This window comes from Acomys minous (genome assembly GCF_964271855.1).
Source record: "Acomys minous genome assembly, chromosome: 10".
Taxonomy (NCBI): Eukaryota; Metazoa; Chordata; class Mammalia; order Rodentia; family Muridae; genus Acomys; species Acomys minous.
Window position 1 is genome coordinate 46,781,006 of NC_140491.1, and position 14,795 is coordinate 46,795,800.

At 55.8% G+C, this 14,795-nt stretch overlaps 2 protein-coding genes across 4 annotated transcripts in view; one reads left to right on the top strand and one right to left on the bottom strand.

Annotated features, from left to right (window-relative positions):
- Positions 1 to 506: 506 nt before the first annotated feature.
- Positions 507 to 8,299, top strand: NACAD (NAC alpha domain containing). The gene is given in 8 exon segments (XM_084797310.1): positions 507 to 588; positions 3,305 to 6,890; positions 6,892 to 7,063; positions 7,145 to 7,216; positions 7,503 to 7,649; positions 7,755 to 7,898; positions 8,009 to 8,131; positions 8,218 to 8,299. Coding segments are annotated over 8 exon segments (4,326 nt in total). The 5' UTR covers positions 507 to 521; the 3' UTR covers positions 8,233 to 8,299.
- A 1,298-nt stretch (positions 8,300 to 9,597) lies between these two features.
- CCM2 (CCM2 scaffold protein) overlaps positions 9,598 to 14,795 on the bottom strand; it is a 60,757-nt gene continuing 55,559 nt past the window's right edge. For all 3 annotated transcript variants that reach the window (XM_084797330.1, XM_084797332.1, XM_084797331.1), the window contains 4 exons: positions 13,573 to 13,630; positions 12,914 to 13,052; positions 12,216 to 12,354; positions 9,598 to 10,249 (listed from right to left, as the gene is read on the bottom strand). In XM_084797330.1, the coding sequence (XP_084653456.1) occupies positions 9,969 to 10,249; positions 12,216 to 12,354; positions 12,914 to 13,052; positions 13,573 to 13,630 (617 nt within the window). In that variant the 3' untranslated portion in view covers positions 9,598 to 9,968. The remainder of the gene's footprint in view (positions 10,250 to 12,215; positions 12,355 to 12,913; positions 13,053 to 13,572; positions 13,631 to 14,795) is intronic.

The window sequence follows — 14,795 nt, forward strand, 5'->3', positions numbered from 1 at the left end:
GTCTTGGGGCTTGGAGGTAATAACTCCTTCCCTGGGCTCCCTGTATCTTCTGTCCAGTCACTGAGCAATAGGTTAGGCCATCAGCTCATTAAAGTGGCCCTGCCCCCTATGCAGAATACATAGCTATCCTCCCAGATTAACCTGCACCCTGGTTCCGGAGATACCTTTTGCCTCTTTCCAACTAAGAGGCGATGTCACCTTGGGAGGAGCCTGGACTCCAAGTGGCCCCTTGGATGCTGCGGGAAAGGCGGGGCAGGGCGCAGCCTTCGGGCCCTAGACTTAGCACTGGGAGAAAGGCGAAGGGGTGGACGTGAGGAACGAGCGCCCTCCCTCTGGCGCTCCGCATTGCCTGGCGCGCCGGCGCACGCTCACCGGGCTTGCTAGGCGGGCGGGGCAGCGCTGACGTCATTTACGGCCCCCCCCCTCCCCAGCAGAGGGGCGGTGGCCGCGCTGGCTACTCCAAGCGCATTGACGGACAGAGGGACAGAGAGACCGGGTACCGGCAGGCACACGTCCAGGCCATGCCCGGGGAGGCTGCGGGCGCTGAGCTACCGCTGCCTGAGGCAGGAGGGCCTGGATCGCACACAGGTGAGACCGCTGCCGGCTCCCCTTTCAGGCCCAATACCTTTCTCTGGCTTTCTCTCTCCTCCATCCCTCTGCCCCCTTCCCTGACTATCCAGACCGGTTCTTTCCTCCACCTGCGTTCTTCTCCCCCTCCCACCCCCACCTCCAGGATTTCATGACATAGACAGCATCCTCCAAGCTTGCAGCTATGAAGAACAGTGCCTTGGCCTTTCACTTTAGGCTGTAGGGGACCGTACTTTTTGGACCAAGTCCCATTTGCATGGGCCTCTGTGCCACATCGAGTTCCATTGTCCATAGAGATCTGGGGTGGCAGGTTTGGAAACAGAGGGCCCAGATGATCTTGTGACCACCAACGGGTCCTTAGTGCCCAGAGCAGCAAGCAACTAGACTTAGGTGTAGGACTGTCGGGACCTGGGAGCCCAGCCAGAGGACATTGGCAGAGCTGGGTCTGGGGACTGAGGCCCTGGGCAGGTGTCCTGGCCAGCAGTGGTTTTACTATGCAGACCTTGGAGAAGGGGCATTAAATGTTGGTGGAGGCCAGTCCACTTGCAGGCCTGAAGGTACTCCAAGTTTGAGTGGCCCCTGCTGGAGATGGGCTGTGTGTAACTTGGGCAAAGCCAAGGGCACCTTGTTGTGTGCAAGAAGTCATCTGGGGACAGGGTGGGCAAGAATGGGGATGGTGCCAGTGCTGGGCCAGGGGCCTGGCCGAGAGTTAACAGTTGCCACCCTATTCTTGTTGGGAAACAAGCAATCCAGGCTGGGACTCCCAGGCCCAGAGTCATAAGCTGGTTCCTTTCTGGTTTACTTGGTGACCTTGAATCACACACACACACACACACACACACACACACACACACACAATCTTTGGCCTTTTGTTTCCCTTCCATTTTAACCTTGGCCCAATTCTGCCCTGGGGCCACACACTAGGAAGTGGAGATGGCAAGGCAAGAGCCTGACTCCAGGACACCCAGTGATGGACACCCAGTGATGGCTACTAGCCACACCCACTTTCAGGGCCAGGTGTCCTACGAAGGACCTGAAGTATCCTCACTCCCTTTTCATCAGGACCCGTTTGCCCTACTAGGCCAGCTGCTGGTCAGTGAGTCCAGCTGGTGTCCGAGAGCCCAGTGCCCTGACATTGCTGAGAGCAGGTATCAGATGAGGTGGCTGTCTCTCCTTGAGCTCCCCTCTGCCCCCTGGGTGAGATCTGCTCAGTAGCTGAGGAAGACAAAGCCACGGTGCAGGCGATGTTGCCCCGTCACCAGTGAGCATGGTAAAGCCAGCAGTGTTGGCTGTGTGCCTGCTGGAGCGGCAGGCCCCTAGGCACTGCCCCTCCCCCTCTCATGCAGGACTTGGCCTGGGCTCTGGGGACAGTAGGAAGGCTTTAAGTGGCTACTTCAAAGAGATATGTGTTTGGCCATGGTCCAGGTGAAGGTGGGGCTATCACAGAGTCTTTAAAAATGAGGCTTTGGGCACTCAAAGAAACACTTACGGGACTGAGTGAAAAGCCATGGGACTCAGGTAAATGTGCAGAGATCTGACTGGTGACATGCAGGGCAGCAGGAGACAAGAAAGACAGTATCAGCCAGAGAGATAGGAGGTAGTATGGAGCGCTACCATCTGGAGGGTTGCTTTGCTACCTTCCTAAGTCCCTAAGTACTTTCTGGTTCGCATGCCATGCTCCACGGCACGGGTGTGTGTATGCGTTATAGCATGTCAACTGAAGGCGTGCCAGCCCATGAGCTCTTGTGAGCACCTGTACCGGGCCGAGATGGTACCCGAGTCTTAGGGAAGGACCCCAACACAGGCCAGGAGCTCCCAGCATGGTGGAGGATCTGTTACCATGAGTGGCTGTCTCCATGGAGAGGACATAACCAGCCTTCCCTCAGCTGTCCTGTTCCCGTGGGCATCACCAACCTTTTTGAGCAGGATGCTTCAACTCAGCCTCAGATACACATTTGCCTCCATTCTTCAGAAACTTAGCTGCATGCAGACACCTGCATGAGAGGTCTGGGGAACTCGGAGTTGGCCTCAAGTCTAGGCGGCGAGGGTAGGCGAGAGATGGACTAGAGGCAAAGCCTCCTGCTTACAGGCAACTTGGAATGTTCCAGAGCTGTAGTGTGTAGGACCCCCTGCCCTCGTCACAAGAAGGGGCTGGCATTATTCAGTGGATGCTTGTGGCCCTCTGTTCCTGCCGAGCCTAGCAGAACCAAGCTGAAATGGCAAGCCAGGCCAGGTTCGTGGCGCACGCCTTTAATTCCAGTCCTCAGGAGGCAGAGGCAGGGGGATTACTGTGAGTTGGAGGCCAGCCTGGTCTACAAAGTGAGTCCAGGACTGCCAAGGCTACACAGAGAAACCCTGTCTCGAAAAACCAAAATAAGAAAGAAAGAAAGAAAGCAAGAAAGCTGGATTTTGAGCAGACAATTGCTAGTTGTGCCTTTTTGCTGAAGTGCCCCCCCAAAAAAGCCTGGGTTCTGTTACCACTCCATGCGGCTCCCCTTCTTATAAAGTTTGTCAGCAGCTGCCTGCTCGGCTGAAACACCTCAAGTACACTTAGCCTACGTGTCATTCTCTTCTCTACTACCGTCCCTGAGCAGCCCCTCCCCCTCTGGAATTTTATCCATGGAGACCTGTCCCTGTCCCATGTTCAACTCTTCACCCAGCCTGGCCCTGAGATGTTATCCAAGGGGGCACCTCATGTCCTTTTCTGTCTCCACAGATCTCTCGTGTGATGCAGCCATTGCAACCGTTCTGAAAGGGGACCAACGGGGGCCCCACGCCCTGATCCCAGGGCCTAGCCCTCTGCCCCTTACATTCCTGCCCAGCAAGCCAGGTGCCAGGCCCCAGCCTGAGGGGGCCAGCTGGGATGCAGGGCCCAGTGGGGCTGCCTCAACCTGGGTGGACCCGGCAGAGAGTGGCCCAAACCCAGCAGTCCTCCCTGAGGGCCTGCCTCTCCAGCCTTTACCCGCTGAAGTCCCTCCCCCCACCACCCTGGAGCCCCGCATCGTGATGGGTGAGGAGACATGCCAGCTCATCCCTTCACCCAGGGCAGCCTGGCCAATGCTCAGGGACCGGGAAGGTGGGCACACTGCCCTGCACCCACCCCCGGAGCTGTGTTCTCAGGGTGATTCTCCCGTGCCTTCCCCTCCCCCTGACCTTGATTCTTACTTCACACCCCCCTCTACTCCCACCAAGACCGCCTATGCCCTACTTCCGGACCACCACGGGCCCCGAAGGGATGCCTGGGACCTGGAGGCCAAGCTGCTGGATGAGTTACTGGACTCAACGCCAGCTTCGCCCTCGGGCTCCTACATTACAGCAGATGGGGACAGCTGCGCTTCATCACCATCCTGTTCCCTCAGCCTGCTAGCCCCAGCTGAGGGACTGGACTTTCCCTCCGACTGGGGCCTCTCCCCGTCAGGGTCGGTGATAGATGAACTAGAGCCACACCCCGCTGCACCCCCAGAGCCCCCATCCTCCGAGTCTAGCCTCTCAGCAGATAGCAGCTCTTCCTGGAGCCAAGAGGGCCATTTCTTTGACCCAAGCTTCCTGGCCAACGACCCGATGATCCCTGCCGCCCTACTACCCTTCCGGGGTAGCCTCATCTTCCAGGTGGAGGCCGTGGAGGTGACACCACTGCCCCAAGAAGAGGAGGACGAAGAGGAGGCAGCTGCTGATGCTGCAAGCCCCGATGGAGACCGGGCTGGAGAGGGTGAGGACGACAGCACGTCCGCCTCCTTCCTGCAATCACTGTCCGATCTGTCCATCATCGACGGCATGGACGAGGCCTTCGCCTTCCGGGATGATACCTCGGCACCCTCCTCTGACTCGGACTCAGCTTCTTATGCAGGGGCAGATGATGACAGGCTGTACAGTGGGGAGCCCCACGCCCAGCCCAGCGCAGAGAATCCAGAACAGGAGCACAGAGTCCAGGGGACAGAGTTCACAGCTCAGATTTCAGAGCAAGAAATCTGTCTTACGAACAGCCAGGAATCGGTGGCAGAAATGACAGAAGAGGCCCTAACTTTAGGCATAGAGCCTGAGGCTGCTGGGAGCTCGCTTGATCGGCAAGCAGCTCCAGGCCCTCAGGTGGAGGAAGCTACCACAATGACCCCTCAGGTGGGGGATGAAGGAGTTGACTCAGTCTCTCAACAAGCACCCAGGGCTCTGCCTCAGCCCTGTGAGAAGGGGATAGGCACTGTCTTAGGCTGTAAGGCCATCACTGCAGACGCAATTCCAGATCTGCAGGAAGAAGCCAGCGCCACCATGGGCCCAGTCCTTCCTGATAACTTGAAGGAAGAAGGTCAGGGCCTTTCCTCCACAGTGGAGTATATGGTCGTGGCTTCAGTGGGGCCCCAGAAAGCTGAGGGAGGTGTCACAATAACCGAGGACTCCCTTATGACGTCACCCCAGCTCTTGGAAGGTACAGATCCCACCTCAGGACCAGAGTCTGTGGCCGGGGTTGTGCTGGGACCCCAGCGGGATGAGGAGTGTGACAAAGCACTGCAGGGTGTTCCTGTGGCATCATCTCCACCCCTACAAAGTACAGACCCACCCTCAGGTCGAGAGTGTAGGGCTGTGGTTCCATTCGGGCTCCAGCAGGCTAAGGAAGGTATCACAGAACCCCAGGACTCCCCCGTGGCATCACCCCCACCCCTGCAAGGCTCAGATCCCACCTCAGACCCAGAACCCGAGGCTGTGGTCACACTGAGGTCCAAGCCGGATGGCGGGATTGCCACAGTACCCCAGGAGTCCCCAATAGCATCACTGGCACCCCTGCAAAGTTCAGATCTTACTTCAGACCCAGGACCTGAGGTTGCTGCAACACTGGGACCACAGCAGGTCAAGGAGGGTGTCGCCATACCCCAGGTTGCCCTAAGAACACCACCTTCACCCCTGCAAGGCTTAGATTCAAGCTCAGACCTAGAACCTGTAGCTGTAGCCACACTGGAGTCCCAGCAGGCTGAAGAAAGTGCCACAGCACCCCAGGGCACCCCTGTGACAGTACCTCCCCCCCTTCGAGATACAGATTCCACCTCAGACCCAGAGCCGATAGGTCCAGACACCTCTCAGGCCCTGCCTAGGGAAGCAGACTACACGCCAGAGACCAAGCCTTCAGCCTCCGAGGCCCATCAGGAATTAGGTGCGGCCGCAGGACCAAGGCCAGTGCCCCCCAAGGAGCAGCAGGATGCAGCACCCCCTCCACACTCGGTACTCCAGGCTTCCAACCAAGCCGGACAGGATGGCTCAGAGGCAGCTGGAAAGGCTGACAACTTTGAGGCTCCAGAAGAGTCAGGTCTCACCTTGAGCACAAAGACTTCTGAGACATCTTGCATGGAGGAAAAAGAAGCCAAGAGCGTATCTGCTACACTCCAACAAGGAGCATGTCTTAAAGCCCATGATGGCATCAAGACTCGCTCACCTCAAAGAGAGGCCCCAGGAGCCAAGAGCAAGCGGGGTAGAGGCCCCAAACCACCAGGGCATGGAAATAGGTCCAAGTCAGCAACCCAAGGTGCTGGGGACACACTCAAGGCACATTCCACTGCATGCCCTGAGGTCAGCCAGCCACAGCTGATGAGCCCTGCTGGAGATGGAAGGGGCCTGGGCAGCAAGAACACCTCAGGCCCCAGGCTTTCTGGAGCTATATCTGTACAAGCCAGGCTAGGATCCTGCCCAGGGTCCCCAACAAGGGCCACATGCACACTAAGCCAAGTCTATTCTGAAGAGACCGCCAGGTGTGCACCACCCTTCCAGCGCCTGGAGCCTATGCCGAGCCTGGGCAGTGGGGAAGAGCCCCAAGTGACCACTTCCCCAGCAAACATTGCCAGTGACCTGCACACTACACCCCACAATAGGCTCCAGGAACCTGACCCTGCTGCTCCCAGTGTCCTGGACAGGGCATCCCAGTCATCCCCGGGGCCCCCAGCCCCCTGCCTGGGCCCCATTCCCCAGAAAGCCTCTGTGGAAGAGGAGGAGCCCCCAGCCTCTCATGGTCTGATGCCTCGGGCAGGAGCCCAGGGAGCTGCTGCCATTACCAGCTCAGGATCCACAAAGCCTCTGGGGGCCCGGCAGCGTGTCAGCCTCTCACCTCACTCCACCCTCAACCCCAAGGTGACCCCCACAGATGCCAAAGACCTGGCTTGCGTCATCTCAAGCCCCTGCCAAGTGCCTCCTCCCTCTGGGACCCAGACCCCATCTGGCCCTCGAGGGTTCCCAGCCCAGGAACAAGAGGACGAGGACAGCCTGGAGGAAGGTAAGGTTATGTGGGAGCCAAGGCCTGGGCCGGCTGGATTCTTCTTCCTGAGGAGACACTAGAGGACCTTCTGCAATAAATAGTAAGAGGCCCTCATACCTCACCCCTTCCCCAGACTCACAGAGGGCCCCGGGTTCCGGCCAGCATTCGGATAGCCACGGGGAGTCGTCAGCAGAGCTGGATGAAGAGGACATGTCACCTGTGAAAGCACAGTGCCCGTCACAGGTGCTGGGTCCCAGAAGCGGGTGGGTCTCTGAGTGACATCAGCCAAGCCCCTACGGATACTTAGCCTTCATCTTCCCACAGGGCCCAGCAGGCAGCAGTGACGAGACCATTGCCAAAGCCAAGCAAAGCCGCAGTGAGAAGAAGGCTCGAAAGGTCAGCTGAGGGCAGGTCCCCTGGAGGATTCTGTGAGAGGACACGTATCAAGGGAGGGGTCCTTACCAACACCCCTCATACCTTGTGGCCAGTGAAGTTCTCTCACACACACACACACACACACACACACACACACACACACACACACACACACACAAGGCTGAGTCAAATCTAGTCATCCACCCCTTCCCTTGAACCCTGGAGTATCCCGAGGAGGCCCTTACAGAGGGAGGGCAGCCATCCAGTCCCAGGAAAGATGGTCTGAGTCTCCTGCCCTCTACCTCAGGCAATGTCGAAACTGGGCTTACGGCAGATTCAGGGAGTCACCAGGATCACCATCCAAAAGTCCAAGAACATCTTGTTTGTTATCGCCAAGCCCGACGTCTTCAAGAGCCCCGCCTCAGACACCTATGTGGTCTTCGGTGAGGCGAAGGTCTGTCTTGGCTATGACCAGGCTGTGGCTTGGGGGAAGGGCGGGGGGGTGGGGGGGGAGGCAGGAGTCAGTGAGTTCTGCTCACACAGCTGTTCCATATTGCAGATCGAAGACCTGTCCCAGCAAGTACACAAAGCTGCAGCAGAGAAGTTCAAGGTGCCCTCCGAATCATCAGCCCTGGTCCCTGAGTTGGCACCTGGGCCCCGGGGAAGGACAGAGTGTGAGGAGCAGGAGGAGGAAGATGAGGAGGTGAGGCCCTGGTGGCTCTGGACACTTGACAGGTGGCTAGGGGCAGGTTGTGGGTTAGCATCTTACTCTACCTGGGCAGTTTCAGCCACCTTCCTCTTCCCCTCTCCCAGGTAGAGGAGGCTGGACTAGAACCTCGGGACATTGAACTGGTGATGGCCCAGGCCAACGTATCCAGAGCAAAGGCTGTGCGAGCCCTTAAGGACAACCACAGTGACATTGTCAACGCCATCATGGTGAGCAAGCCCCTTCCTTCAGCTTGCGGGTCCCTAGGGAGGTCCTCCAGAAAAGGCCCGATCCTAACATCACTCTTCTGCCACAGGAACTGACAATGTAGCTGCTGACTGGAAGCTGTTCTGCCTCTCCCTGTCTCTGCAGCCCAATAAACCAGTGTCACACCATCACCCCGAGTCCCCTCAGCTCTGTGGTATACTCTCATCATCCTTGGGCGTCTTATCAGGGCCCATTGATGCCACTTCACTGCTCTCTGGTGTCCCCTTAGAGCCTGGTATTTTTTTACTGCCATCTCACTGCTTGGATGTCATCACCATGTCATCCATCGCCATCGTCCTTAATGCCCCATCAATCTCTGCTGTTACCTGATTGCCCTCAGGTGTCTCCCCAACACCTCTGACACTCCTCTCATCACTCCCCTTTGGTCGTGTCACACCCAGAGTCCCTTCATCCCTCTTTGGCATTCTCTCAGACCGAGATATAGCAGTGTGGCCATGCACTCGCTGTCCTTCCCTCCTGCAGTTCTGGCCACAGAAATAGGGCTGCCGTGGTCCTTTACGTCCGCATACACCCTGCTGTATACATGGGAACACTAGGACATAATTGGTCACAGGGTGGACTTTGGCTCGTCCTCAGCATCTTCACACTTCCAGGACACAATTAGCTGCACATAAATTGACAGACCGCCCAGTATCTGGGCTTTCCTGGCTTAGCCTAGGCTCCCATGAAGGTTACCAGGAGAGCAGGTAACAGGAAGAAAACGCTGTCAAGTACTGTCCTGAAGCCATGGCACTGCTGAAGAGAGCATCTGTGATACCCCAGGGACATTCTGGCTTGCCCTGGATACAACTGAGGCGTCCACAGAGCCCAGGGTCTGAGTGTGGGTAACAGAGGCAACCGACCAGTCTCCCTAGCCTAGGAGCTTTCTGGGCCAGCCTGACCCCAGGTCGCTTCCCTCCCTTCCTGGTGACTAGAAGAGAGTCACGGGGTCTGTCTAGAGGCCAGAGGCCAGAATGAAGCCGACAGAGGGGAAGAGCTGACTGCGTAAGGGACAGACGAGGGCCTGGGGGCCTGTGTCGGCCTTCCAGAAGCCCCAACTCTTAGCTCTGGGGGCTGCACTCTTCCTGGCACACTGCACTTCTGGTCACCGAGGAGGCTTAGGCAAAGGACCAGAGCATGCTATGTCCTTGGGATAACCTGCACACAGAACGCAAAGATCAAAGTAACCCTGACATAGGAGTGAGATCCCAAAATGTCTGCTCCTGTCCCTTGTCCACAGAGCCAAAGCAGAAGCACCAACCCTGGTTACTGTGGGCAGCCATGGTCCAGCAGACAGAGGCCAGAATGGAGACCCTCGGTGTGTGTACATACACACACACACACACACACACACACACACACATACACACACACACACACAAACATGGCTTTCAACCAATGGGAACAGAAAAAGCTTGACAACTGGAGCTTAAATTATTCACATTGTAGTAAACTTTTTAAGGTCTCTGAGAATTAAAAGAGGAAAATCATGTGCAAAATATCAGCTGTCCAGGCCAGGCCGACAGGACCGGCTCTTCCTGCCAGCTGCAACTGGCCCTCCCCGAGTGGGGACATGCTACAGGCATTGCTGAGCCCCTGAGGAACAGGCGCAGAGGCTTCTGCCCTGTGCTGGGGCACATGTCCTGTGGCAGCTCTCCACTCCTTCACAGTAGAGGACCTGGCCACCAGAGCCACCTGTGTCTGCGGTTCTCCCTAGCTCCAAGCTAGGAAGGGCTGACACTCCCCGGGAAGGCAAGCCTGGGACGGCTGTGTGACACAAGTGTGCATGGCCACGGCCCATCAAGCCGAGTCCTGGTCCATGCTGCAGCCTAGCGCTTCAATGTCACTACTGATGTCCAAGATCATGCGGTCCCACTCGTCTCCTTCTGAAGGCGCCGACCGGTCATCAGGGCTGCCCGTGGTCCTGTTCCCATTGGTGGTAGAGGTGGAGGTGGTGCTCAGGGCACGCCGGTGCCTGCCAAAGCTGTCAGTGATAATGCCGCGGCCATCTTTCACACCAATGGTCTCCAGGAAGTTTTCAAAGTGCTGACTGTCCTTTTCGGGGATAAAGGGCCTCAGACCTGCCAACACACACAGCAGAGTGACATCTCAGGGGGGGATCAGGGCTGTCAATCTCAGCCTCTCTGGCTTTGAGCACAACATGGGCCAGGGGCCTATGACCTTCAAAGCTAAAGCCACAAAGCCACTAGCAATGAATGAGGTCTGTCCTCAGAGCCAGGACTTATGCCAAAGCCACTAACCAAACACATGATAACCCCGTACCCAGGATGACCAATGCTCATGATCCCGGAACCAGAACCTTGATGGGGGCAGGCAGGCTGGGCCTTCCCGAGTCCACAATGGGTGAGTTTAAGAGAGCATTCCCCTGCAGTGGCGCCTGTAAGAGAACCCGACATACCATTCACACTGCTAGCTGCAGAACCGGAGGAGCAGGAGGGTAAGGAGTTCAAGGTCATCCTCCACCACACAGGGAGTTTGGGGCCAGCCTGAGCTACATGAGGCTGTATCATAAACCCAAACTAAACCGAACCAAACATGAAACAGCCTGCTTAGGTGGGGGCCCGGAGGCGAGAGGCCTAGAAGCTAGAAAAACTGCAGAATCTAAGCCGCAGGTGCCCACAGCTCAACTCGTTTCCCATGTACCTTTTCTGAGGGTCTTCCTATATAGCTCAAGCTAACCTTGACCTTGCTATCCTCCTGCCTCAGTCTGCCGAGTGCTCAGGTTATGGCTGTGTCTTATCACCCCTGGTGCTCTATACTTACTTCTGGCAAAGAGACAGCTGAGAACAAAACAGGAAGAAGCTGGCTTCAGGTTTCTGAATGTACATTTTGTGCTGGGTGCCAGTGTAGTGGATGTAAACATGTTTTTGTTTTGATCCCAAGTGTGGGATGGGGAACAGACATGTGAGAGATCAGGAGATGTTTATGCACTAGAAGATGAACCACCTCGTGCGGGAGCTTGGTTGTTGTCAGCTGAAACACATCCTAGTACAGACTCTGAGATATATATATATATATATATGACCCCAAAACAGGAGGTGGGGCTTTTTGGGTCTTGGTATTGTTTGGCTGTTCATCACTCCACTTTGAGATGCTCCTAGAGAGAACCACATCAAAGAACGCTTTGGGGCTCTGGGTTCCGGCCACTGTTCCAGGTTCTAGCAGCAACTTTGGTTGAATTGCTGGTCTGCTGAAATCCTGCCGACTATGCCAGGGGACTCGCTCCCAGGAACTGAGTCCAAAAAGGTCTACTTCTCCTGTTCCCATGAACCTCCTTCCTCTCCTATCTAGGGTAGGTGGGTTGGAAGGGAGGTATAAGCATTAAAGAACCTCAAATAAAGTACGTTTGGAAAAGGTTGAAGCCCACATGCTAGGGACCTGGAAGTACCTGGTCCAGAAGGCCTGTCGGGAGGAGGAACTAGACTAGACTCTCCCCACAGATGAGCGCCCCAGGCAGGCAGCTGGTGTTCACCAGATCAGCTGACTTCCCTTGGTTCGCTGGAGCCCAGGTGAGAAGCTCAGAGCTCTCAGTGAGCTGCTGCAGATCACAGTGCTAGGTGCTGGCTGAAGGGTTGAAACCACAGAAGCACTACTGTGCCCTCCAGGTGTGGGGAAGATGCAGCAGGCCTGACACTCAGACTGGCAGTGAGCCTGAAGCATGTGCTGGGCCTTTCGAGGGTGTTGGACAAAGGCTGATCATTACATCTAGATGGTGTCTTTGCTTCCCCATTTGACAAACTCCTATATGCTCCCCAAAACCCACTGACAAAGATCCCTCCTTCAAGAGCCCCTTGCCTCTTCCCAGGACACTTCTGACTGGGTGGGTTTTGTTTAGACCCTTTTTACACTTCCTGGCAGAGCCCATCCAGCACAGCTCAAGGGTCTAAGCAGACTGAAAACGCAGGAAGGGCCCTCCCGAGCAGCTATGTCAATCCTGGAGCCTGGGCCAACTGTGATGACAGACACGTCTGATGGAGCACCTCCCCTCAGGAGAGGGGATGAGTGGCCCTCCCAAGCTCCACTCACCGAGCAGCAGGAACTTGCGACTGTCCCCATACAGCTGCCGCAGGCTGATGCAGAACTCATGGATGGAGGCCCCATTGCGGTACTCATGCAGCAGTGCTGCAAACTGCTGGATCTCCTGGGACGACAGCTTGGTACGTAACTGAGAGAGAGGAGATGTGCAGAGTAGTGAGGGCTTAGCGTGTACCTGTTGTGCGGTCAGAATGCCAACCATGTGTCTCTCTCATTAGGCCCAGCATAGGAACTACCCAGAGGACCAGGGTGAACACAGATCTGCTGTCGGGAAACAAAAAGGGGCTCCCATGGGTCTCTAGTCCTTTGCTTCCCAACAGCAGAGAGCCCCAGGCAGGCAGCTGATGCTCGCCAGCCCAATACAAAGCAAGCTCAGCTGGCCTCCCTTGGTTCACTGGGAGCACAGGCAAAAGCAGCTCTCAGCAGGGCTGTAGGGAAGGAAGCTAGCTCTGCATGGAGCAGCAAGTGTGCACGCGTGACCTGGTGGTCCACAGATCCAGAAGGCTGACCTCAAAGACAAATCTAAGACACAAGGAGGCATTAGGCCTAGGCACCAGTGGAGCTGCTGTTCCAAGTCAGCACCAGCATGGTCCAGGCTAAACAGCCCAACACCAGCCCAGGCCTCCAGACTCCCACTCCCGCAGAGTGACAGCGACCGGAGCAGGCGGGTAACGGGCCCAACTGCCTACCGTGAGCATGTAGTCCTGCAGCAGCTCTGTGGCGCTGGCGCTCAGCTCGCTCTCGCTGACAGTCTTGCTATGGGGTGAGGCCTGCATGCAGAAGGGCAAGGGTGGCAGGCCTCCTCCATCCCCGGAGTCAGGGAAGCAGCTGCAAAGGCACAGGGTTAACACAGGTGAGCCCTCAGTCCTGCACTCCCCAACCTCATGTGCCTGGTCCTGCAGACGTGCTCACAAGCAAACATCAGTGACTCAGAAGAAACACCTGGGCATAGCCGAATATGGAGATCCTAGGAATGGGCCAACCTGACAGTGGAGCTGAGAGCCCCGGTGGAGTGACTCTCAGATGGGTTCTGGGCAAAGAGAGGGCGTTCAGAGGAAGGGCTAGGATGGAAGGCTCAGCGGTGCCCAGAGCTGAGAAACAGCAAAAAGAGAGACAGGAAGGCCGGGAGAATATGCGGGCTGAACTAATACCACCATTCAGTGTGCCTTTACCAAGGGCACGTCTGGAGGTTACAGAAGGTAGAGAGGAGAAAGGACTCTGAAAGTGGACACCTGGGGCAGTGGACTCGGTGGAGCTGAAGAGAACCTGCAGGCCAGCAAGCTACAGAGTAGACACATAAGACCAAACATTTGGTGAACTAAGCCTGGAGCTCAGTGCATGTACTCACAAGGGGCTGGTGTCAGCGTCGTAAGTGTCCTTCATGTCCACTTTTGTGGAAGAGTCATCTGCACAAAAGATGTAAAAGACACAGAGGACTTTCAAGTACTGGTCATAATAGTAGCAAAATTACAGCTAAATAATTTTATGGTTGGGGGTCACCTGTAGTGGAAATTTTGATTTCTTTAAAAATTTAGTTATGTTACATAAACAGATTGTTTTTCTTTCTTTCCTTTTTTTGTTTTTGTTTTTTGAGACAGAGTTTGGCTGTCCTGGACTCACTTTGTAGACCAGGCTGGCCCTGAACTCACAATCCACCTGCCTCTACCTCCCAAGTGCTGGGATTACAGGTGTGTGCCACCACACCTGGCCAGGTTTTTGTTTTAATCCCACGTGTGGAATATGGAGCTGCTTTTAGTTTGTCCACAGCTGATAATTGCCTCGTGCAGCTCAAAGAAAGGTGTGGTCTTTGCCAGCTGCAGTTAGTGGGGCTCTGAGGACGTGGAGAGGGTATAAGTACCAGAGCCCAAAGAGAGGAGAAATGACTGAAGGAAGAAGAAGGCTCCTGGTTGTTTGCTGGATTTCTGGATATCCTGCTCCAAAGAACCCGACGCCCCTAACCAACTGGAAGTGGCTAAAGAGAACCCCGCCCCCTTTCCTCACTAACCTTCTTTCTCTCCTACCTAGTGTTGGAAGGATGATAGGAAGGGGCATAAGAACCCCAGAAAAACAGATAGTAAAACACAGCTCCAACAGTCACCACAGCGTGAGGACTGTATTAAAGGGTGGCAGCATTAGGAAGGAGGAAAATTGCTGCTCTAGAAGCTGGGAAGGTTGGGGAAATGGGGGTTCTGGGGCCTCTGAAAAGGCTTCAGTGCCATGAGGCTTGAGCTGGACTCTGACATACAGAACACCGAGAGCACATGCTTGTGCTGTTTGAGACACTGAGCACTGGGATCTGTCAGGGTAGGCAGGACCCTGCAAGCAGGCCAGAAATAGGGAGAATGTAGCAGGGGTGTGTGTATACACACACACACACAGCTATTGTTTTTGAGACAGGGTTTCTCCGCATAGACTTTGCTTCTGGACTTGCTTTGTAGACCAAGCTGGTCTCAAATTCACAGTGATCCACCTGCCCTAAGTGCTGGGACCCTTAATAGTTACCAAAAACCCAGTAATCAACTAGGGATGCAGCCTGACTAACAAATGTCTAACATATAAGCCCCTGAATTC